A 23,488-nucleotide genomic window follows, 5' to 3' on the forward strand; every position below is an offset into this window, starting at 1 on the left:
CCCATCTTATGTTTTTCCTACAAAGCTAAGATTACTCATATTAAAAACAAAAAATAAATTAAAAAAAAAACTCCCCTTACATGCACTGAAAAGGACTATTTCGTTAGGTTTATCTTTCCTCATAAGTGATTTCCAGAAAAAGTATTTTAGTTCTCCACCAATTTTTCTGCTCGCCGCTGTGCCTCCTCTGGGTCTTCTGCTTTTGACCCTCTCACCATGGTCTCCTTTGAGGCAAGTCGCCCTCAGGGCCCAGGCCAGGATGTCTGGAGACTCTCGTCCTAGCTCCAATGTCGTGCACCTGTCTGCCTTTGCCTCCGCCTTCCTCTTGCTCCGTCTCTTCCTTTCAACAAATCCTCACTGAGCATCTGTCTGTGAAAGTCACTGTTCTTGTTGATCTTGGTTACAAAATGATCGGGATCATAGTTTCTGCCGTTTATTAGTTTATACTGGAGTCTAACTGGCCAGACTCTAGTAGGAAAGCCAGACATGTAAAAAGACTCAGGGAGTTGTTACAGCAGATACAAAACATGGTTAGCAGAAAATAACCTCAGGAGCCCACTGGGTTTAGAAGAGCTGAATTAAAATCCTAGATTTCCTACACACTGGATTTGTAAGCTTGAAGAAGTGAAATAACCTCTCTGGGCCTAGTTAGTATCATCTGTCAACTGCCTTAGGCTGGGAAAACAGACCTTGAGACGGGGGATCCCAGGAAGCACAGCAAGGAGTGGGGAAGTGAGTCAGGAGAGGCAAGAAAGCAGGTTGCTGAGCAGGTGTTGAGTGGCTAGCGGGGGCTCGACCCTGCTGGGGACGCCTGGGAGAGGGTGCAGCACCCCACTCAAAGCTCCACCCTTTGAGGAGAAAAAAAGCAGAAGCATTTACCCACCAGCTCCAGCACATCAGCAGCTGAAGGCTGCTCTGGGCGTGTTAAGTCCTCCCTGCTTCCAGCCTGCCTGAGCCAGGGCCAAGTGCATTAGGACCAGGGAAAGCCCTTCACGGACGCACAAGGGCTTCACTCAGGTGAGGAAGAGTAAGGGGAGATGGGCACTACAGGGGAGGGAGGGATTGACAGCATCTGCTACACCTTCTAGAAGAACTGTTTTGGCGGACAAATGTGAGACTCGGGAAGCCCTGAGCAGAGTATGTGGCGGATGCATTAAACGCACCCGAACGTAAAAGTGTGATGAAGCATCTCCTCTATGCACCCCTGCATGATAGAGCATCTTAAGCACGCTCTTATCTCCTTGTTTCCTCATCAACCTTCAACTGGTGTGAGCCCAACCAAATCCTCAAAACAAAATCTCCCAGACCCATCCTTCCTCCCATTTCCATGACGGTCTCCATAGTCCTGACCCCCATCTGTTTGCATGTGGAGGCCTCTTCCCTCTGGTCTCCCCTCTGCCAGCCCCCACCTGACAATCACAGCTCAAGGACACCCTACAAGATGCTAGTTTCCCTACATCTCTCCCCTGTTTAAGAGCTTGCCCCCCGGCCCCTTTTTTTCCTACAAGATTAAGCCCTGAATCTCATCTTGAGGTTTGAGGCTCTCATGCAGTAAAGACACCCCACATTCCAAAGACAGGCCACCCCATTACTTCCCTAGGCTCTCACTTTTATAATCCACCCAGCATCTCAGCCCCGAGACCAGCTTGAGAAGCAGTGCCCTAATTTCGCCTTTGGATTTATTCCAATGTGACTGTACTGTCATCTTAGGGGCTAGTAATTCTGGAGTCATACCCAGGTTCAGATCACGTTCGTTTGAGTAGTAACTGTGCTCCTTTGGAAACATTGTCCACACGTGTTTCCTCATCTGGGAAACAGAGATAATAATAATCTCTACTTCATAAGGCTGTTGTAAGGATTAATCTTTTCTTTTTTTAAAATAAATTTATTTATTTATTTAATTTTGGCTGCATTGGGTCTTCGTTGCTGCACGCGGGCTTTCTCTAGTTGCAGGGAGCGGGGGTTACTGTTGTGGCGCGCAGGCTTCTCATCGCGGTGGCTTCTCTTGTTGCGGAGCACGGGCTCTAGGTGCACGGGCTTCAGTAGTTGTGGCTCGCGGGCTCTAGAGCACAGGCTCAGTAGTTCTGGCGCACGGGCCTAGTTGCTCCGCGGCATGTGGGATCTTCCCAGACCAGGGCTCAAACCCATGTCGCCTGCATTGGCAGGCGGATTCTTAACCACTGCGCCACCAGAGAAGTCCAAGGATTAATCATTTTATACACAATCAGTAGCTTTGACCAGTGCCTGCTACAAAATGAGTGCCCAATAAATGTTGGCTATCACTATGGGTTCCCGCAAGGGGTAATTTTAAGATTCTTAAGAGAAATCTAGAGACATCTACTAAGAAGGTTTTCTCTCTGCATGAGCTCATGCTTCCTGAGCCTTCCTGCACCCAAACTGCAGCTCAAAGCCATATAAGGCACCGAAACACCCTTCACCAGTGCACAAACAGCTCGTCAGCCAGTCATTTAAAGGTCTCACCTTTATTCACAGCAGTCAAATCAAAGGTTAGAACAGCTGGACAAAAGGCTAAGAGCAGTATAATAGAAAAACAATTTGGGGAATTCTTCCTCGTTCCTCAGTCTCTCGTCACGTGAACACTGCCAGCAATCTCTGTAAGTGTGCGCCACACATCCCGGTTTTTTGTGCTGCTGGTCAATGCAGCTTTCACTACAGACAACATCTGAGGCTGTACCTGTTAAAAGCTGTGTTTGTTTATTAAAAAAAAAAAGTCATGTGGGTAAATGTTTGAGTGAGAGAAGGTGTGGTTTATACATTTTTTATTTTTAATGAGTAATATATTCACGGGACTCACGACTCTTAAAAACACAAAGGGATATACGATGAAGTTTCCCTCCCTCCTCTGACACCAGCCACCCAGTTCTCCTGTCCAGAGGCCACTAACATTACCAGTTTGTTTTGGATGTTGGATATTCTTTCAGATATTCCACACAAATACATATTTTTTCTCTTTTAATGCACTTTTTCACTTGCTTTTTAAATTTAATTTTACTAAATATCTAATACATGCAAAAGAATATAACATAAGCTTAAGATAAAGAATAAAAACACCACTACTCAGCATAAGAAACATAACCTTCCTCATTTGTTTTCATAGCTTCATAATGCTTTCTTCCATAGCTATATCATAACTCATTTCATCAGTCCCCAGTGGGTGAGCCGGTAGGTGGTTTCCAATGTTTTGTTGTTACACTGAGTAACCTTGTTTATCCATCATCTTACATATGTGCAGTATATCTGTAAGATAAATTCCTAGAAGGGGAATTACTAAGCCAAAGGTATGCGCATAGGTCATTTTTTACAAATAAATTATCTGGATTGCCTTCCACAGAGTTTGAAACAAATTGATTTTTTTATTTTTGAAAATTTCCAAGATGCCTAGAAGTTTAATAAGTGGCAACATCATTTAATTGACAGAGCTAAGAGGATGGGAAAGCGAAAGGGTCACTTTAAAGTGACACTGTTTTTTAAAGGATGCACTAAATATCTTTTCTGTTTCACCCTGAGGTAATCATACAAAACAAGCCCTGGCTTCTCCTTCAATACTCAGTAAAGAGTCCAAGTATATACTTTATTCTGGTTTAATTCCTGTAAGGATTGATATTGTTCAGAACTGACCAAAATAATTATTTCCCGTAATGAGGTAATTATGTAATCAAGTTCAGCAACACTTCTTTGTAATTTTGTTTACTTAAAAATGCCTAATGCAGGGCTTCCCTGGTGGCGCAGTAGTTAAGAATCTGCCTGACGATGCAGGGTACATGGGTTTGAGCCCTGGTCTGGGAAGATCCCACATGCCACGGAGCAACTCAGCCCGGGCGCCAGAACTACTGAGCCTGTGCTCTAAAGCCCGCCACCCATAACTACTGAAGCCCTCACACCTGGAGCCTGTGCTCCACAAGAGAAGCCATAGCAACGAGAAGCCTGCGCACCTCAATGAAGAGTAGCCCCCGTTTGATGCAACTAGAGAAGGCCCGCGGGCAGCAACGAAGACCCAAGACAGTCAAAAATAAAATTTTTTTTTAAATTAAAAAAAAAAGGCCTAATGCCTAAGATATTTAAGAAGTACATCTTGCATTCCAAGTTTTGAAATAAAAATCCCTGTTATATGTAAGTTCTCTTGACATTCAATAGCATCAGGAACAAGCAGGATGACTATTAACTAAAGTGTTTATCTGGAAATACAACCACTGTCAGATTATAGGAAGCTATGAAATGGAATTTGGCATTGGCGATTCATGTAAATAAGTACAGTGAGTTAAAGTGACTTACTCAAAGCCAACATTACTTCTAATCACGAATCCACTTACAGCAAAAGAAGTAAGTCAATGAAGTGGCGCCCCCAGGATTCTCTGGTTTTACAATGCTCCCCATAACCCAGAAGTAGCTGATCTTCTGGATGGTAGAATAAATGACCTATTGAAGGCTGAGGCACAGTACCAGCTGGGAGACACCACCTGGTGATACTGAGGTCCTGTCCTAAAGAATGCAGTAAGCCATGACGGTGCTGCCAGAATTCATGGGTCCAGGCACCAAGGGAGAGTAGTGAAGCATCTCTGGCTGCTACACCCAATGACCCTGCTCTCCAAATGTTTGCTTCCCTTCTCTGTGACTTTGAATCAAATCCTTTTCGGCTTCAAGCAGCAAGAGTGACTTCTGTTACCTGCAACTGAAGCCTGACTGGTATGCTTACTGAATCAGCATCCCTCAGGGAGGGTTCTGAGCATCTGCCTTTTTTTTTTTTTTAACAACCTCTCCAACAAATCTTAAGCTAAAAAAGTTTGAAATCAATTGATAAACATTGTTTGCAGTAACTACAAAGTTGGTTAATTCAGGTAGATAGCTTTGAAAGACACTTTGCCCAGGCCACGGGGAAACTGGATGCCCCATTCCTGCCCCACGATAGAGAGCACCTCTCTAGCAACTGGAATTTGCTTACAGAATGTGGAGATGAACTGGGAACTGGGTAAAGATGATGGCAGCCTGGTCCTAACGTGGGATTATCTGGATTCAAACCTTGCCTCTGCCACTCACTAGCTATGTGGCTTTGGGTAAGTTACTTTAACTCACTGTGCTTTGGTTTCCCTATCTGCAACATGGGGAGAGTAACAGTTATCTACCTTACATTGTTGTTTTAAGGATTAAATGGGTTAATACACATACAGGACTTAGAAGGGCTATCTAGCACCTACTAGGCACACAGTTAAGTGTTAGCTATTCAAAACACGTTACCTTTCAGAGTTATGAAAAATTCCCTCTCTCTCTCTCAGACACACACACACAATCTCATCTGAGCCTCAAAATAACTCTTTCTTAAGTGAAGCAATGAAGGCCCAGAGAGGTTAAGTGACTTCCTCAAGGTCACACAGCAAGTGACTAACAAAGCACAGCTACAATGGGGACTAAGGACTCAAATCTGATTTTTCCTGTATTCTGAGTGCAGGCACTAGGTCTCCTCCACACCTGGCCCTGAGGAGGTCACACACAGCTCTGCACGCTGTGGGCCTTGGGTGGGAAGTGACTCATCCATTGCCCATGGTTCTAGAAACGGTGTGTGCCAGAACAGTGATGTTATTAACATTTTGCCCCTCAATTTCTTTTCAATGTTCTTCCCAGAAATGGCTCTAAAATACCAGATCCCCATGGAAACCACAGGAAAGATTGCCTACTGACTCTAAGTGAAATTCTGCTACGACTGCTCCCTTGATAACAAATGGATGTTATTAAAAGCCTGGCTCTAACAGGCGCCTGCCGTAGCTCATGGTGAAAGCCATGCTCTCCTTCGACTGAGAGGGTGAAAGAAATAGTTACTTCTCTGATGCCAGGCTATGTGGTCAGCTTAGAAGGAAGGAAAAAGTAATGTGATCCCCAACTGTCACGACCAGACACACAGGACAAGGTGCTTTCAATATATGTTTGCAACAGGTGACCAGAGTGAGGAACCCACCAAGAATGTGACAGTGACAATGATTCAATCAACTCGTGATAATCTCTGCTATCTCTGGAAGTCATCTGTAATGTGCTTTCTAGACCAAAAGGTGAAAGAATAGTAAGGCTTAGAGTGGAGGCTTGCGAGACTGCTAAAGAAAAAGGACAGTACAACCTAAACGAGAATTATATACCTTTTCTAAACAGTACTGTTTGCAAAAGGACAGGTATAATCTGAAAAAAGAACAAAATCCAGTCAAAGGGAAAAATGCAAAGAGCAAGAATTTAGCAGCACTTTAACAGCATTACCCAGAGATCCTGCAGGGGATGGGAGGAGACCTGACCTTCCAGACCCCTGCAGTAACAGGAATTGTTCCTTCATTAAATACTTGAGGCACGTTTGTTGCGTGCCTACACTGTGGCAGACACTGTACTAGGCAAGGCAGAGAGAGCTCACAGGCTAGTGAAAAGAAATAGAAAACAGACTTTACACAAATAAATACACAAAATCATTTCAGATAGTGATAATTGCTATGAAGGAAAAAAGTGGTGAAGTAGCCTGACACTGACTGGGGCAGGCAGCTTCCGACACATGACCAGGGAAGGATTAGTTGACCTGTCAGGGAGCTAACAGCCAAGAGAAAATACGGGGCGAAAGGGTCAAATCAGAGCAAATGGAATGTGAGGTCCCTAAGGAAGGAATGAGTTCATCCTGCTCGGAGACAGAAACGTCACAGGGGAGGCAGGACGGGGAATGGCTGGGAGTGGTGAAGCTGGAATCACAGAGGCAGCCAATCAGACCCCGCAGGGCCTTGTGGGCCAGAGTAAGAACAGTGGATTTTACCTTAAGTACATGTTGAAGCCAGTGTGAAGTGGTGATGCTGGTGGTTTTAAAGAAGGGAAGTGAGATGATCTGGTTTATATTTTTAAAAGATCACTCTGGCTGCTTTGTGCAAAAAACACTGAAAGGTGGGAAGGGGACAAGGAAAAAAGGAGGGAACCTATGAGTGGTGGTGGCAAGGCTTCTCCACGACCCGGATGAAACACAGCCGGCCCGCTCTCCACCGGTTCCACATCTGTGCACTTTTTTTTTTCCTTATTTTTATTTATTTTTTTAATTGGGGTATAGTTGTTTTACAATGTTGTGTTAGTTTCCACCATACAGCGAAGTGGAGTTCCCTGTGCTATACAGCAGATTCTCATTAGTCATCTATTTTATTCATACTAGTGTATATATGTCAATCCCAATCTCCCAATTCATCCCGCTACCTTTTCCGCCCTTGGTGTCCATGCATTTGTTCTCTACATCTGTGTCTCTATTTCTGCCTTGCAAACAGGTTCACCTGTACCATTTTTCTAAATTCCACATATATGCGTTAATAGACGATATGTTTTTCTCTGACTTACTTCACTCTGTATGACAGCCTCTAGGTTCATCTGTGTCTCTACAAATGACCCACTTTTTATGGCTGAGTAATATTCCATTGTATATATGTACCACATCTTCTTTATCCATTTGCCTGTCAATGGGCATTTAGGTTGCTTCCATGACATGGCTATCGTAAATAGTGCTGCAATGAACACTGGGGTGCATGTCTTTTTTTTTTTTTTTTTTTTTTTTGGTACACGGGCCTCTCTCTGTTGTGGCCTCTCCCGTTGTGGAGCACAGGCTCCAGATGCGCAGGCTCAGCGGCCATGGCTCACGGGCCCAGCCGCTCCACGGCACGCAGCACCTTCCCAGACCGGGGCACAAACCCGTGTCCCTTCATCAGCAGGCAGACTCTCAACCACTGCGCCACCAGGGAAGCCCACATGTGTCTTTTTAAGTTATGGTTTTCTCTGGATATATGCCCAGTAGTGGGATTGCTGGGTCATATGGTAATTCTATTTTTAGTTTTTTAAGGAACCTCCATACTGTTCTCCCTAGTAGCTGTATCAATTTACATTCCCACCAACAGTGCAAGAGGGTTCCCTTTTCTCCACACCCTCTCCAGCATTTGCTGTTTGTAGATTTTTTGATGATGGCCATTCTGACCAGTGTGAGGTGATATCTCATTGTAGTTTTGATTTGCATTTCTCTAATGATTAGTGATGTTGAGCATCCTTTCATGCGTTTGTTGGCCACCTGTATATCTTCTTTGGAGAAATGTCTATTTAGGTCTTCTGCCCATTTTTGGATTGGGTTGTTTTTTTGATATTGAGCTGCATGAGCTGCTTGTAAATTTTGGAGATTAATCCTTTGTCCGTTGATTCAGTCACAAATATTTTCTCCCATTCTGAGGGTTGTCTTTTCATCTTATGGTTTCCTTTGCTGTGGAAAAGCTTTTAAGTTTCATTAGGTCCCATTTGCTTATTTTTATTTCCATTACTCTAGAAGATGGGTCAAAAAAGATCTCGCTGTAATTTATGTCAGAGAGGGTTCTTCCTGTTTTCCTCTAAGAGTTTGATAGTTTCTGGCCTTACATTTAGGTCTTTAATCCATTTTGAGTTTATTTTTGTGTATGGTGTTAGGGAGTGTTCTAATTTCATTCTTTTACATGTAGCTGTCCAGTTTTCCCAGCACCACTTATTGAAGAGGCTGTCTTTTCTCCATTGTATATTCTTGCCTCCTTTGTCATACATTAGTTGACCACAGGTGCGTGGGTTTATCTCTGGGCTTTCTATCTTGTTCCATTGATCTATATTTCTGTTTTTGTGCCAGTACCATACTGTCTTGATTACGGTAGCTCTGTAGTACAGTCTGAAGTAATGGAGCCTGATCCCTCCAGCTCCATTTTTTTCCCTCAAGATTGCTTTGGCTATTCAGGGTCTTCTATGTCTCCATACAAATTTTAAGATTTTTTTTGGTTTTAGTTCTGTGAAGAATGCCATTGGTAATTTGATAGGAATTGCATTGATGAAATACAGCCGGCCCGCTATCCACAGGTTCCGCATTTGTGGATTTCAATCTGCAGCTTTCCACCCACGGTTGGTTGAGTCCACTGATGTGGAACCCATGGAGGGCCGACTGTATTGTGCCATTTTACATGAGGGAGCAACCATGGAGCGTGGTATCCGTGGGGGATCCTGGAAACAATCCCCCACAGGTACCAAGAGATGACTATACCTCTGGGGGTATCCAGCTTTCTTTCCTCCATCTTAATGCTGAGGAAGGCTGCATGAACCAAGGGATGGATCTAGTCAAGAACAGAGCAGTGTTTGCCCTGCATGAGAACAACAGGCCTAGAGGACAGGTCTCTGATGTCCCTAGAAGTCTCTCTGGAGGGCTAGAAATGGTAAATTTGTTCATTATAAAGGCAGAACTGGGTGACGGCCAGGTTCAGAGCTGTCCCCCTTGACCCATGTCCCCCTCCAGTACTGCCCCACTTCTCTGTTCCTTTTACCATACCACTCTGCCTCCTTCTTCCCTTTCCCTCCTGAACCATTCCAAGTAGGCTTTCATCCCCATCACTCCTCTGAACTTGCTCTGAAGACATTGCCGAAGCCAACGGTCATCTCAGTCCTCAGCTTACTCAACTGATCATCAACATCTGATGTGTCAGAGCCCTCTGTCCCTGCTGAATCACTTTCTTCTCTGAGCTTTCCTTGTCTTCTCTTCCCTCCCTGACCAACCCCTCCCTCTGTCCTCCTTCTGGTGTCCCTTCATCTCCTGACCTCTAAATGTAAAAGCTCCCAGGGCTATGTCCCCCTACTTCTTTTCTGTCTACACTCATTCTCTCAGTGATCTTCTGAGTCCTGTGCCTTTAAATACCGTCTATTAACTGAGGTCTCCCCATTTCATACTCCCAGCCTGAACATCTGCCCTGAATCCCAGTCTCCTTTATCCAACTCCTATCTGACATCTCCTCTTAGACATCGAACTGGCATCTCAAATTTAAGATTGTCCAAAATAAAACTCCTGACCTTCCTCCCCAGAAGCAGTCCACCCACCATCTTCTCCAATTCGGTAAACAGCAACCATTCTTCCACACACAGTATGTGTCCATTGTCTGTCTTCTCCACCAGAATGTGAGCTCTATGAGTGCAGGGGCTTGTTTTCTTCACTGCTCAATCACCAGGGCAGGAACAGTGCTTGGCACCTAGTAGGAGCTATTTGTTTGAAAGGATAAAACACTTCCTCAAGAAGCCTCCCAACCCCCTTTAACCAGCTAATTTCCCCCATTACATGTTCTCATAGAACTGGTACCATTCCTTGACAGCACTTTCACAGTTGCAATTGTACAGCCATCTGTGTGTGATTCTTTGATTGATGTCAGTCTCCATCATCAGCCTATAAGCTACAAGAGAGCAAAAGCTATTCTGGTTTCAGTTACCAGCATCTAACCTGGAGCCTAAGGTTATAGAGTAGGCCCTCAATAGATAAAAATAATAATAAATATTGTTAAATGAATAAATAGGTAATACAAGCTATGTGTCCTCTCTCCAGGAAAATATACTCATATACACACTCAATGTGTGTTAGGACTCCAGGTTAGGAACCCTTTGTCTTAGTCCATTTGGGCTGCTATAACAAAATACCACAGACTGGGTAGCTTATAAGCAACAGAAATTTATTGCTCACAGTTCTGGAGGCTGCAAGTCCAATCAGGGTGCCAGCATGGTTGGGTAAAATCACAGGTCGCAGACTTCTTGTTGTGTCCTCACAGAGCAGAAGGAGCTTCGGGGGATCTCTTTTCTAGCACCACTAACCCCATTCATGAGGGCCCCACCCTCCTAATCTAATCTAATCACTCACTCACACACACACACACACACACACACACACACACACACACACACACACCACCTCCTAATACCACCACCTCTGGGGGTTAGGATTACACCATATGAATTCGGGGAGTGGGGTGGGGGGATACAAATATTCAAGCCATAGCACCCTTGCTATATTACAAGGGGCTAAATTTACCCTGCAGTTCACCATGGTGAAATACAGGGGTATGGTGTATCGTTCCTTCCCTCTGTTTCTTCAGTCATGGCCCACAGGGAAGTAGATACCCTGACAAAATGTTCTCATTAGTTGGGACACTTCTGAATCCTCTTCTTAGAAACGGCACAAATAATGTCCAAACAGGATTGGGAGGGAGCACAGTGGGACAAAGGGCAAAAGAATAGGCTGAGAGAGAAGCCCTCCCACAGCGCATTTCTGTCATTTCTCTGCCAAGAGAAAAAACGGTGGTAATAGTTGTCTCACAACCAAATTCAACCTAATCGACTGACTGCAGCTGTTTTATGTGCACAACTACACATCATTTCATCGATTTTATAACTAGCAGCGCTAATGGAAACACACTGAGAGAACCTCATAAATATATATTCGTTCATGTAGCAAATGTTTATTGAGCATCTACTGTGTGCCACATGCTGAAAGATAATGCAGTATGGGGGACTACTTAGCACCTTTTGCCCACACTGAGTATCAGAAGCTGGTCTATAATATTTACAGCACTCAGCCTGAACACCTCACTGCAGTTATAACTAGACAGCTTCTTTCACTCAGTGTCCTATGAAGGTGGCAAAAGGACTTGCTCAGAGAAACTGTCACTAGCCTCCAGAATGAGTACTATAGACTCAACTATATATTACTGATATACACCTACAACTAACTACTACACAGAAGAGGCAATAGTGCCAACATAAGTCTCCAGCTCTTGCTCACTGAAGAGCTGATGGTAACCCCTAACTAGGGGAACTAAGTGAATAATTCTGGTTCAGGCTGGATTTGTCTTCCTGGTCCTAGGGATGCTCATGTGTTCCCAAATTTTCTGGTTCTGTACTGGAATAATCACTTCTTCCTTCAAGATCCTTTTAAATAATTACAGAAAAGTCCTTCATTTTGGTTTATACATTTGTTCAAAGTGCAATCTTTAAGTACCAAGTCTTTACCAAAAGATTTCTATACAACAGGCTCCTCAAAGGCTGGCCCTCTGCTTTACATGCTAATGAAAGTGAGGTAATAAAAGACATACTAATAAAGGACAGAGGTTCTGTCCCTTGAACCAGAGCACTCTGCATGTCTCCTCTTAGGACAGTTCTGCCTCATTCATCAGGGCCTAACTTTGCAAATAGCAGGCATGTAATACATGCTGGGTGGGTGGATAGAGGGAGGGAGGGAGGGAGGGAACCTGCCTGTAACTTCTAACTCTGTTCTCCAAATATATTCAAGGCAAATGACTATGACTTCCCCTTCCCCGAATGGTAAGTACCTGGTATGTCCCAGGCTTCCAACCACCAGTGAGTACAAACTTTTCACTTTTACAGTAATCCCAACTCTTCATGATTTAAGCACATATTCACCAAAATTAAGTCCAGCTTTTTAATAAGCATTCTTCACCAAGAACTTCTATGAATTGTCAGGGGTGCTTGCTATTATAAACTGAATGTACGCAAGCCCCCCACTAGCTTGTGAATCCTATATAAGGTCATTTTCTACTTCGAAGTCCTGATGAGATGGAGACACGCTCAGTCTCCTCGCCTTCACAAGCCCCCGTGCTCCCCGCTGGCATCAGCATCCTTCTCAGGAAGGCCCTCCTCCCCTCTGCCGGGTTCACCCTGGCTGTGCCCAACCCCACACGACTCCCGGAATTCATCACGCACCTAGAGTCGACCACTGACCGACCAGCCTTGACCACTGATCAAGGCAGGCTTCACTGAAGATGAAGAAACTACCACTGACTTGTATTTGGAGAATGTGCAGACTTTCGCTTTATCTACTGAGATGAAATTACACACCCTGAGCTCTGAGGAAGAAGTCACTGAGGCCACCGCTGATTATCACTCTCTTCCCACAGAGAACTTTTGGAGTAAAGATTGGAGTAAAGAACTTCGGAGTAAAGAAGACGTCATTGCTGGTTTTTCTAAAGAGCCTATGACTGAAGCCCCAGATGAGCCCAGCATCTTCATGGGAAGCAACAAGTCCAGCTCAGTGTTTTGTTTTTTTCAGAAAATGAAGCAGATTCTCCACTAGCTGTGACCATCACTCTACTAACAACTTTCTAAGAAGATTCTGAGCTTCTGAACAAGGTTACCATTCCATTATAGGAGTTTGAATAACTGTACAAGAATAGTGAGACATATGAGGATAAACAGAGTGGCAGGAATTGTACACAGACAGAAGAGGTGCCTCTCTTAACCATGCCCCCATTTAACATAGGCTCAATAAGTGTTTATTTGAATTGAACAGCAACCAAAAAACAGTCCTGATGAAATGGGGATTCACAGAAAATCAGAGCCACAGCCTTCAGGCTTTATCATGCTTCTGCTCCATTGCTCTGAGCCAACCACTCAACCACCAGAATTCCAACCTCTCAGGCCACTGGCCTCCACTGTTCTCCTTTGATGCCCAAGACCAGCTACTTGCAAGGTTCCCATAGAGCCGTGTTGGGCCCCTAGTGACACAGTTCTTTCCCTTCATTCCCAGAGGACAGGGCTTTCAAGAGGGTGAGAGAGCAAGTAAAGGGGTGCACCGCACGAAGGGTGAGCAATGAGGAAGCACACCTCACACTGTACCTTCCACCAGTGGTCCCTCTAACCACCAGGCCTCGTTGCCAGGTCTGGTCCACTCAGCCAGGTGTCTTCCTCACTTAAGAGTGATTTTCCCTCAGGAATCTGTTTTCCTCTCCTCTAGCTAGGATAGCTCTGAGGACCCCTAGTCCATCAGACAGGCCCACACATGTCTGAACTGTAAATGAGGACAGGATTCATTTGGCTTCTTTCCCACAAGGCTCTCGAACCTCATGCAAAATAAGAGGTATGGATGGATATCTGCATTCGGTGTTCCTGAACATTCTGCAAAGGGCAATAATCCCACAAACACTCCAGGACACTTAAGGGGCAGCTTGCACGAAAACACCGCGGATCAACTCCACATGGAACATCACAAAGTCTCATTTCCAACCCAGTGGAAATACCCTGTGACAAGTCCTGAATGGGCACTGTATTAACTGGGGAGGGCTAAAGACTCACCAATGGCTCTGTGACTTAAAAAAAAATACACAAGTGTGTCTCTTATGGAACAGTTCTACAATATGCTTTTCAGGCAGGCCTGCAGCTCGGCTCCATGGGGTCATTCAGGAACCCAGGTTGATGGTGGCTCTGCCATCTTCAGTGGGTGGCTTCCAAAGGTCATTCTAGTCACCATCATACCACCCAGCAGGAAAGGGGGGAGAGGTGTGAAGGAGTGGGTGGGCAACGTCCCACAAGTCAGCCCTGTAAGTGACACACACCCCTCCCCTTACATTCCTACGGTGAGAACCTGGTCACATGGCTATACCTAGCTGCAAAGGACACTGGGAAATGTAGTCCCTGGCAGAGCAGCCACAAGGCCAGCTGCACCTCTGTGACTCTGAAACAAGACACAGCAAACTGTAGCCCAGGGGTCAAATCATCAAGCCCCCACATCAAAGTTTTCCTGGAGCCCAGCTGCATCCATTCATTTACATATCGTCCATGGCTGCTTACCAGCTACAAGGTCCAAGTTGAGCAGCTACAGCAGAGACCTTATAGCCTGCAAAGCCTAAAATATTTACTGTTTGGCCCTTTATAGAAAACATTTGTATCCCTTTTTCTAGAAAAAAAGGAGAATGGATTCGGTGAGACAATTAGTAGTCTACACCTCCAAAATTTATCTCAGAAATTGCTATAAAGACACATGGCCAAAAATACTCCTGGAACCTTTTTTTTGGGGGGGGGGTCATACCAAAAGACTACAACAACTTCAGGACTGCTCAATTATGGACCATGCACACCACAAACTACAGTGTATCCCCCCTTAAAAGGAGAGAGGAAATTCAACATGTACTGATTGGAAAATATCCGAATATATTAACTTTAAAAAGTAAAATGCAGGGGCTTCCCTGGTGGCGCAGTGGTTGAGAATCTGCCTGCCAATGCAGGGGACACGGGTTCGAGCCCTGGTCTGGGAAGATCCCACATACCACGGAGCAACTAGGCCTGTGAGCCACAACTACTGAGCCTGCGTGTCTGGAGCTTGTGCTCTGCAACAAGAGAGGCCGCCACAGTGAGAGGCCCGCGCACCGCGATGAAGAGTGGCCCCCGCTCGCTGTAACTAGAGAAAGCCCTTGCACAGAAATGAAGACCCAACACAGTCAAAAATAAATAAATTAAAAAAAAAAAAAAAGTAAAATGCAGAACAATACTTTTAGAGTGTCACCATTTGTGGGAAGAAAAAACCCCCAGAATTTAATACATACATAATGCTATATGCTTCCATGGGCATAAAAAAATTCCTGTAAGGATAGAAAAGAAACTGAAAACAGGTTTCTGGGTAGGGAAATCAGAAAACTGAAGGTAAGAACGGGAGGAAAGAGTACTTTTCACTATATACCTTTTTATATCTTTTGCGTTTGTACAATATGCATGTGCCATCTATTTTTAAATAATTAAAAATTAAACTGAGAAAAACCACACACAAAAAAGCGTTTGTCTTTACTTCCACTGCTAACAAACCCTTCCTCTGAAAGACACAATCACTTGTAAAAGCCACGGTAATACCCACAATCAGGTACGGTCAGTTCTATTGACCCGGGAGCCATTTTATATTGTGTATTTGCTTTCCCGTCAGATTCTCAGAGATACCTTATTTCTCTTATTTTCATAGTCAACTACAAATTCTATTTTAGTCCCCTGCTTTTCTTGAAAGTTCCTCTTTCCAAACAGCATTTATCAGTATTTATTCAGTTCTCTCACACATACTGAGTATAAAGAGAGGCAAACCTGACCTCAGAGAAAAATTAAGCACAGAGAGACAAAAAAAGAAACAGTTCCTGATAAAATCAACAATTCTGATGAAAAATCTTGCAAGGGAGCTTACATTTCAGTTAAAAATGACAGTGATCCAACTCACACAAACTGAAGAGAAAAAGGAACCCACTGGTTTGTATAACTGGCAAGTTCGAAATTGGGGTTGGTTTGAAGCAAAGAAAGATCCAGGCTCTCAGAAATGTCCTTGGGGCTCCCGCTCTGCTCGGGTGCATTATGCAAGCAGGCCTTTCTTCTGTGGCAGTCAAGATACCCACCAGCAGCCCCAAACTCCCAGCGGCCCTAGCCCAGCAGTCCCGATGGACAGAGAATTATCCTCTCTTAATGTCAATACAGCAATTCCAGAGAACACTGTGACAGGCTATTCCTAGACTTGTCCAGGGGTGGGGTCTAAGCCTGGCCCGGTTTAGGCTACAAGCCTCTATTTATGGGCCACTAGGACTATATACAATATATGACCTACACAAAGAAGAGTTCCCCAAAGGGTACTGTAGGAGTGGTAGGTAGAAATAACAGATGTCCTCTATTGCTTCTAACAAGTCATGACAACAGCCACTGGATATGTTAACATAACTATAAACCTTGCTCATCACACTGGTTAGAAGCAGGGGGTTTTCAATTTCAAGGCAAGGTGGCTGGAAAGTTCAAACTTACACACACAAGATTGTCTGACTGGTCTGCACTAGACATAATTTTGAATACCAGATTGGGAACTGCTCATAAATTGGCAGGGGAAAAAAAACAAAAACAAAGCTCCAAAAAATGCAATTTGTAAATCAGATCACAATCCTTTGGGGTCTCTGAATTCCTTTTGCTCAGGGCAAAGTATTTCTGTGGTACAACCTGCCAAAATCTATCTTCTTTAGTGTAGTCACATACTTTTTAAATGACCATCTAAAACTCAACAAAGTTATCTAAGTTTAGGGTCTGTATTTAACTCTAAATTATAAAAATAATTTAGGTTGTATTTGTATTCCTCTTACCAAAGTTGATTCACTTTCTCCCAGCATCTTCCAGGTCAGCCGAGCCAAATGGATATATGGTCTTTCCTTAGACTGACTAACTGACTGACTCCTGAGGAAATGATTGCAGGTGTCCCTCCAGAGCACAAGGCAGAGGATTTGAATGGAAGTTCCGGAGTAAGCAGAAGACTCATCTAAGAGCAAAAGTTTGCACAGCCCTGTTATAAGAAACCTGCTCATTTTTACAACAGAACCATGGAGGACGTGAATGAGAGCTAGTGCTATATGCTGGTTTAATGCCAAACATCTTTTATCTGGAATTATATGATGAAAGCCAAATTTCCAAAACATCTTCAGGAAGGAAGACTGATCAAAGTATTTTAAAGCAATGGTTCCCATCTATAATTGAGACATTCTTGGGTATCCCAGATTATCAAAGAGGGACACAAAATCTTCAAAACAAAATTAATTTAGGTCAATTTTATTTAAAAACATATATAAATAGGCCAAGCAACACTTAAGCCTGAGAGGGCCGCAATCTTTGCTAAGAACAGAATGAATGGTCCAGAAAGACTAATACTTATTGCTGATTGGGCTCACAACGTCAGCCCTCTTCAGGCAGCAGCACAGTCACTAGCAAACATTTTACGGGCACCTTTTATGGGCATTAGAGATTCACAGAGCAACGGGCTACAGCCCTACCCTCAAGGAGCTTACAGTATAGCTGGAGAGACATGAACCATCCAAAACAGACACAAAGTCCACACATTTATCATAACAAAAGCAATTACTGGCATAAGTCTTCACATTTTTTAACAAAGGAGCAGTAGGAATATCTGAGCAACTACATCAAGTTTCAACCTGACATACCAAAAAAAAATTTTCTATCTATTCTTTTGTTCACTTATGCTTCAACTCAATTGAATTAAAAGAGGAAAGCATAATTCCAAGCCAAATGTACCATCATAACATTTGCTGTCTCAGATGAAGGGGTGGATTGTTCACGTCCTAGAATTTCTCCATGGCACTACATCCAGAGGTCAAGTTCAGTAGTTTTGACTGCCAAACCGATGTACAAATTCAGACAGTGAGTAGACGGCTCCCCATCCCACCTCAGGATCCATACTGATAAAATCATTCAGGTTCATTTTGGAATCTACAAAAATACATGAAAGAAATGTCCACTGAAAGCACAATTCTGGCTTAACAGCAATAAAACAACCCAGAAGACCAAAAGTAGGGAAAATTATTCAAATGTTTCATAAGGGGTCAATATCACTTCTCTGGTATTCTTGTCTCAAATGTATGACATCAATCTAATCATGACAAAACATCACACAAACCCAAACTGAGGGACACTATTCATAGTCAATGACCAGTACCCTTCAAAAGGGTAAAAGTTGTAAGGAAGAAAAAAAAAAAATTGTCACAGACTGAAAGAGAATGAGATGAGGAGACATGACAACTACATGTAATATCCTGAGTTAGATTCTGGACCAGAAAACAGAAATAGGAGGAAAAGTTACAAAATTTAAGTAAGGTCTATACGTTAACAGTACTGTGTCAATATTTTCCTACTGATTTATTATTTTCTTGATTTAGATAATTACACTATGGTTTTTCTCAGATCCCCCTGGAATCTGAGTAAGGGGTATATAGGAGCTCTCTGTACTGTTTTAACCAATTCCCTAGCAATCTAAAGTTATTCCAAAATAAAAAGTTAAATGAAAAAATGCATAAATAAGCAAACTGCCAGTTTACTGGATACAGCTGCCAATTTACAGGAAATACAGAGGATACAAAAGGATACAATCAGCAAAATCCAGACCATTTCTCCCAGATTCATTTCTTCAACAAATAAATTACAAGAAAAAAAAAAAAGAGTGGGACTAGGAATCTCTACATATTAAAAAAGACCCTAAAGAGACACATACCAACCAAGCACGACGGGGGGGCTTTATCTGGACCTTGATTCACATGAACAAACTACATGAAAAAAGATTATGACTTCATGAGATAACTGTGATAATCTCAACACTGACTACAGAGATATATGTTGATTTTAAAGAATTATTGTTAATTTTTTTAGATGTAATAATGGCATTGTGGTCACGTATTTTTTAAATTAATCCTTATATTTTAGAGATCCATACTGAAATATTTAGAGTTGAAAGGATATAATATCTGGAATTTGCTTCAACATAATACAAGAAGGGGGAAAGTAGATGGGATATAAGTGGATGGGATATCAGCCATGAGCTGATAACTGCTGAAAGTCTACTGTTCTGCCTAGTTTTGTATATGATTAAAATTTTCCATACTACAAATTTTTAAGTGTATACAGGGATGCTTCTACTCATCAAAGAACTGTTATGGGAACTGCACTTCCACCATAAACTGCCAGAAAAGTGGACAAAATATATTTAGCAACTGTTTCCAGACACCAGACAATGGGCAACACACGACTGACTGCTAAGAAAAGAGAAACAAGGGCAGGAGCTGTAGGATCCCTCCAGCTCACTGCCCGGAGGGCTGTTTCCAGACCACAGCACGGAGGCAGGGACACAAACAGCATGGGAGTTTTTCCCGCCAATGGGAAGACAGAGCTCTAAGTTCAGGAGGGCCTGGCAGCTACATGTGAGGGACATAGTGTGGGAGAGGAGAGGACTACGCAGAGAGTGTCCCGGATTTCTGCAGAGGGAACTCACTCCTCTACCCCTAAGTCTTTGGTTAAGGACTAATCTCATAAGGCCAGGAAAGAAGCACCGTAAAGCAGTCAGTCTAATAACTCCCAGAACTTCCATGGTCCCCACCAGCCAGGGTAGAGAGAACTCACAACACCTGGGCATTTGGTAGAATCCTCAGAAGGGTCACACCAAAGCAGTGGGGCTAAATTAGCCCTGGGTGAAAGGCTGCTTCAAACCTGCACTAAAAAAGCCTAAAACCAAGCCCTGAAAGGATCCAGCTGACCCCCAGGAATTTAAGTGCATGACAGAACCAAATCCAACACTGTTTTTAAAAGTACCTCAAATTCACAAAGCCCGGCACCCAACCAAGTATTACGAATCACACAAAGAAACAGGAAAATATGACTCAACGCCAGGAGAAAACTCAATCAACATTCACAGACAGAAACGACAGAGATAACAGAATCAGCAGACAAGGACCAGCTATTATAAACATGCTCTGTATACTCAAAAGGGTAGAGTAAAACATGAGCATGACAAAGAAGGAAATGGAAGATATTAGATCAGCCCCAAATGGAATGTCTAGAGATGAAAAAATAAAATATGTACAATGAAAAAAAAAAAGCACTGGATGGGGTTAACAGCAAATGAGTTAATGAAGAAGAAAAGATCAATAAATTTACAGACAAAATAATTATTCAAAATGAAGCACATACAGAAAAAGTCTGAAAAAAAATGAACATCATTGACCTAAGAGAAGTAACAAGCCATCTAACATACGTGTAGGGGAAGGACAAGAATTTTTTTTAAAAAGGGGGAGAGGTCAGAAAAAATATTTGAAGAGGTACTGGCCAAATGTTTCCAAATTCGATGAAAACTATAAATCCCGCAATCTAAGAATCTTAACAAACCTCAAGCTGAATAAGCCTAAAGCAAACTATGCTACCGTCCATCACAACCAAATCCCTGAAATCGAGAGATAGAGAGAAAACCTTAAAAAGCAGCCAGAGCACACTGCATTTAGAGAAGCAAACACAAGAACAACGGCATGCTCCTTGATCAGAAACTCAGCAAGCAGAAAACAAGCGAGACACCTTTAAAAAACGGAAAGAAAAAACATGTAAAACTAGCATACATTACCCAACAAATATATCTTTCAAATGTGAAGGTAAGCACTTAGGATACAGAAAACTAGAAACAGAGTCATTCCCACCCTTACAACAAGAAAAGCTAGATAATCAGCAAAAGCAGGACTTCTGTTGAAGTCATCAGAGGGCCAGGGATGCACGATGACCAAGGAATCCAAAATAAAGTAAAAACAGGCGCCTCCCAGGAGAGATGGGGCAAAAGTTCTTGCTTACCTGGGGTAGATGCCAGACTCCATGTAAGTCAGCTAAAATCTTTAAGAAATGGCTAAAGGAAACCTCAACTTCTGAAATACAACTGTATTCATTTTCTAGGGCTTTTTAATGTAAGTAAATAAAAGAGGATTACGATCTGCAAGCATTCATTACCTAATAACATATAAAAATAAAATAAGAATTTTTTTAATTTTTAAAGATAAATGTATAACAAATCAGCACTTGCCTATAATCTCCCCAAGAGGCACTACAACATTTCTGTTTACATAACACTGGTCCTCCAGCTGGGCTCAAATTAGCCAGTGTTACTATAACACGTCATCTGAGACAAGGATATGAGAGGTAAATGCGGACAAAAGGCAGCAAAGGGCTCAGAAAGAGAACGGGACAAATATGGTAGACCCTATAACTCAGCCCAAGACTTGGGAAACGTCCTTAAGAACTGAACCATCTGTAGCTGGTACTGGAACTGAGCCTTCAGAGCAAGGCTGCAAGACTGTGACTCTCCGTTTCCTTCTTTTTTCAGGGAGGGGAGAAAAAAAAAAAAAGAGTTCCTTTATTTAAAATACACTAAATGCTGAATTGAAAATAGTGAGCCTGCAGACACATGACCACCAAAATTATTAAATGTATAGGCTTTATTGTAATGTGCAACACATCAAATGTACTAAATTTTAAGCCCTAAAGGCCAATTCCATAACTAAATGCAGGGGACCAAGGAAAACTGCTATGAAAAAAACAAAGCTGCATCAGTTTAAAGTTTGATGTCTTCTTGAACCATTTTTTTTCTTTTTTAAGCTTTTTTTTTTATATAAAGCAATACTAATTAGCTAAAGGTAATTCCTCTGTCTCCTAACTTCAAATACATACCTTTGATAAACACAGGGCTTGAAGTAATGGATTTACCACACGAGAGAACATGAACATGTGGTTAAATTACTACACGAGAAACCAGTATGTTTACCCCACATTCAGAGCAGATTCCTTTGAGTTCCAATATCAACCTCAGGAGGCCCCTGATGAGCTAGTTACATAGAAGGGGTTGGCACAAAGCCTGGCACCTTTGCCAGGCACCTCTTGGGAAGTAGTCATTAAAACCCAAAGGAACGACCGGGGCTGACAAGGTGTTTACTGAAGGTCCACGACATGTCAGGCTCTGTGTTAGTGCTCACATGTAAAAGAGAAACAGGGAGCCATGCAAGCATTGTCCAGACCACGCCGTGCAGCAGGATGTGTGAGACTGAAAGCAAGACCCATGATGCCTTTTCCTGACCTGAGCTATCCCAATTCTAATGCTGAAGCTGGGAACCAGGTTGGTGAACCCAAAGAAACTCCAATATAAACTTTAAAAATCATGAGAGCTTTTCACAGAGAGCCTCAAAAATCAGAGCTGGAATCCTCTTTCAGTGTTCACTCACTTCAAATACACCAAATATATTTTTTACTTTCTCCCCTGCTGAACTCTGAATACTAATGTCCTATTTTTCTGGCATCCTTCACGGCTTACAGAGCATTTTGACTCAGAGGATGTTTCACCAATAAGTGGCAACGTTGCAAATTAATTCTCACCATAAATAATGTTTCCAACTCAGGTGAATGCCAAACAATAGTAACACGGTGAAGAATCCTTTACCTACTTAAGTCTCAAGAAATTCGTAACTGGACTGATGCCTGAAAGCACAGAAATGAGACGAGTGGGGCAGTAAAACCTGCTAGCTCTCACCTCCTTCTAATGCAGATTTTGTCACAGAGTCAGTGAAACGACATTTCACATATCCCAAAGATGCAATGGGGACTTCCTTCACCATCACATGACACCCACCACGGCAAGGCGCTACTAGTCCCCCCGTTAAGCGGCACAAACACGCAGATCTCCCCAAGTCCAGGGCGCGAGCAGCAGGTACACCCAACATTCCAGCAACGGGGTCATGGTTCGGCTCCCTCATGCTTTGCCTCTCCCATGAGTTCTGGTGCCTTCCGGTGCTGCTCTCTGTGCCTTAATTTCTGAATCTGATAAATATAAGAACTATACTCCCTCTTACCTCTTACCACTCAGGGAGTCTTACCCAAAGAACAATGCACTTCTTGTCCTTGGTTAAGGGAACACGCTCATCTGCAAAGTGATGGGAAACCCCTCTGAGAGGGCGTCCTTGGCTCACCTCCAGTCTCAATGCAGGGATATGATGGAGGAGGTTCTCTCCAGTTCCCACTGGAGTCTTTCATGTGAGATCGGTCAGAAGCAAAGTTCTTCAAATATGAATCTGCGCGGATCACTCTAAATTTCCTGTACATAAACCAACATTCATTTATATCACAGTTGAAATTCTAACTCAATTCTCATATAGACTCATTTTCTATGACATGCACAAAACTAGACAGGCATTTCTGTACTATTAGTGACACACAAATATATATATAGCTTTAATACCTGTTAAAGACGCCATGAGAAATGATCAGCTGAAATCCCAAACTACAAAGGCATGGAAGTACAGCCGGTTGCCTTTACTTGCTCAGTGTTATGTACGAGGGGCAGAGGGCGTAATGTCTGGGTGCTGCCGTCACAGCCCTCTGACTTCTGTCATCGCCAGGCATCCAGCTCCGCCACCAACCAACCACCCACCCAAAACGAAGAGTATGAGAGAAATGCCCAAAACGACTGTTGGAAAATGTTCTGGATCTCATCACACAAATTTTTAAAGACTGCCAACCTTTTATACAACGGACAACCTTTAAAACTTTAAAACATTTTGAA

The 23,488-nt window shown here is 43.0% G+C and overlaps 1 protein-coding gene across 3 annotated transcripts in view; it reads right to left on the minus strand.

Moving 5' to 3' along the window:
* Window positions 1-2,544: 2,544 nt before the first annotated feature.
* The window catches only part of NTAQ1 (N-terminal glutamine amidase 1), a 28,354-nt gene continuing 7,410 nt past the window's right edge, over window positions 2,545-23,488 (minus strand). Inside the window, exons 5-6 of one of the 3 annotated variants that reach the window (XM_082674851.1) lie at window positions 22,896-23,020; window positions 2,545-2,705 (exon numbers count right to left, since the gene is read on the minus strand). In XM_082674851.1, coding sequence (XP_082530977.1) covers window positions 2,671-2,705; window positions 22,896-23,020 — 160 coding nt within the window. In that variant the 3' untranslated portion in view covers window positions 2,545-2,670. Of the gene's footprint in view, window positions 2,706-10,560; window positions 11,104-17,171; window positions 17,845-22,895; window positions 23,021-23,488 lie in introns of those variants that run through there. The other 2 variants (XM_082674852.1, XM_082674850.1) reach the window with 2 other exon arrangements.

The sequence above is a fragment of the Grampus griseus genome (assembly GCF_964374135.1).
Source record: "Grampus griseus genome assembly, chromosome: 17".
In the NCBI taxonomy this organism is placed as follows: domain Eukaryota; kingdom Metazoa; phylum Chordata; class Mammalia; order Artiodactyla; family Delphinidae; genus Grampus; species Grampus griseus.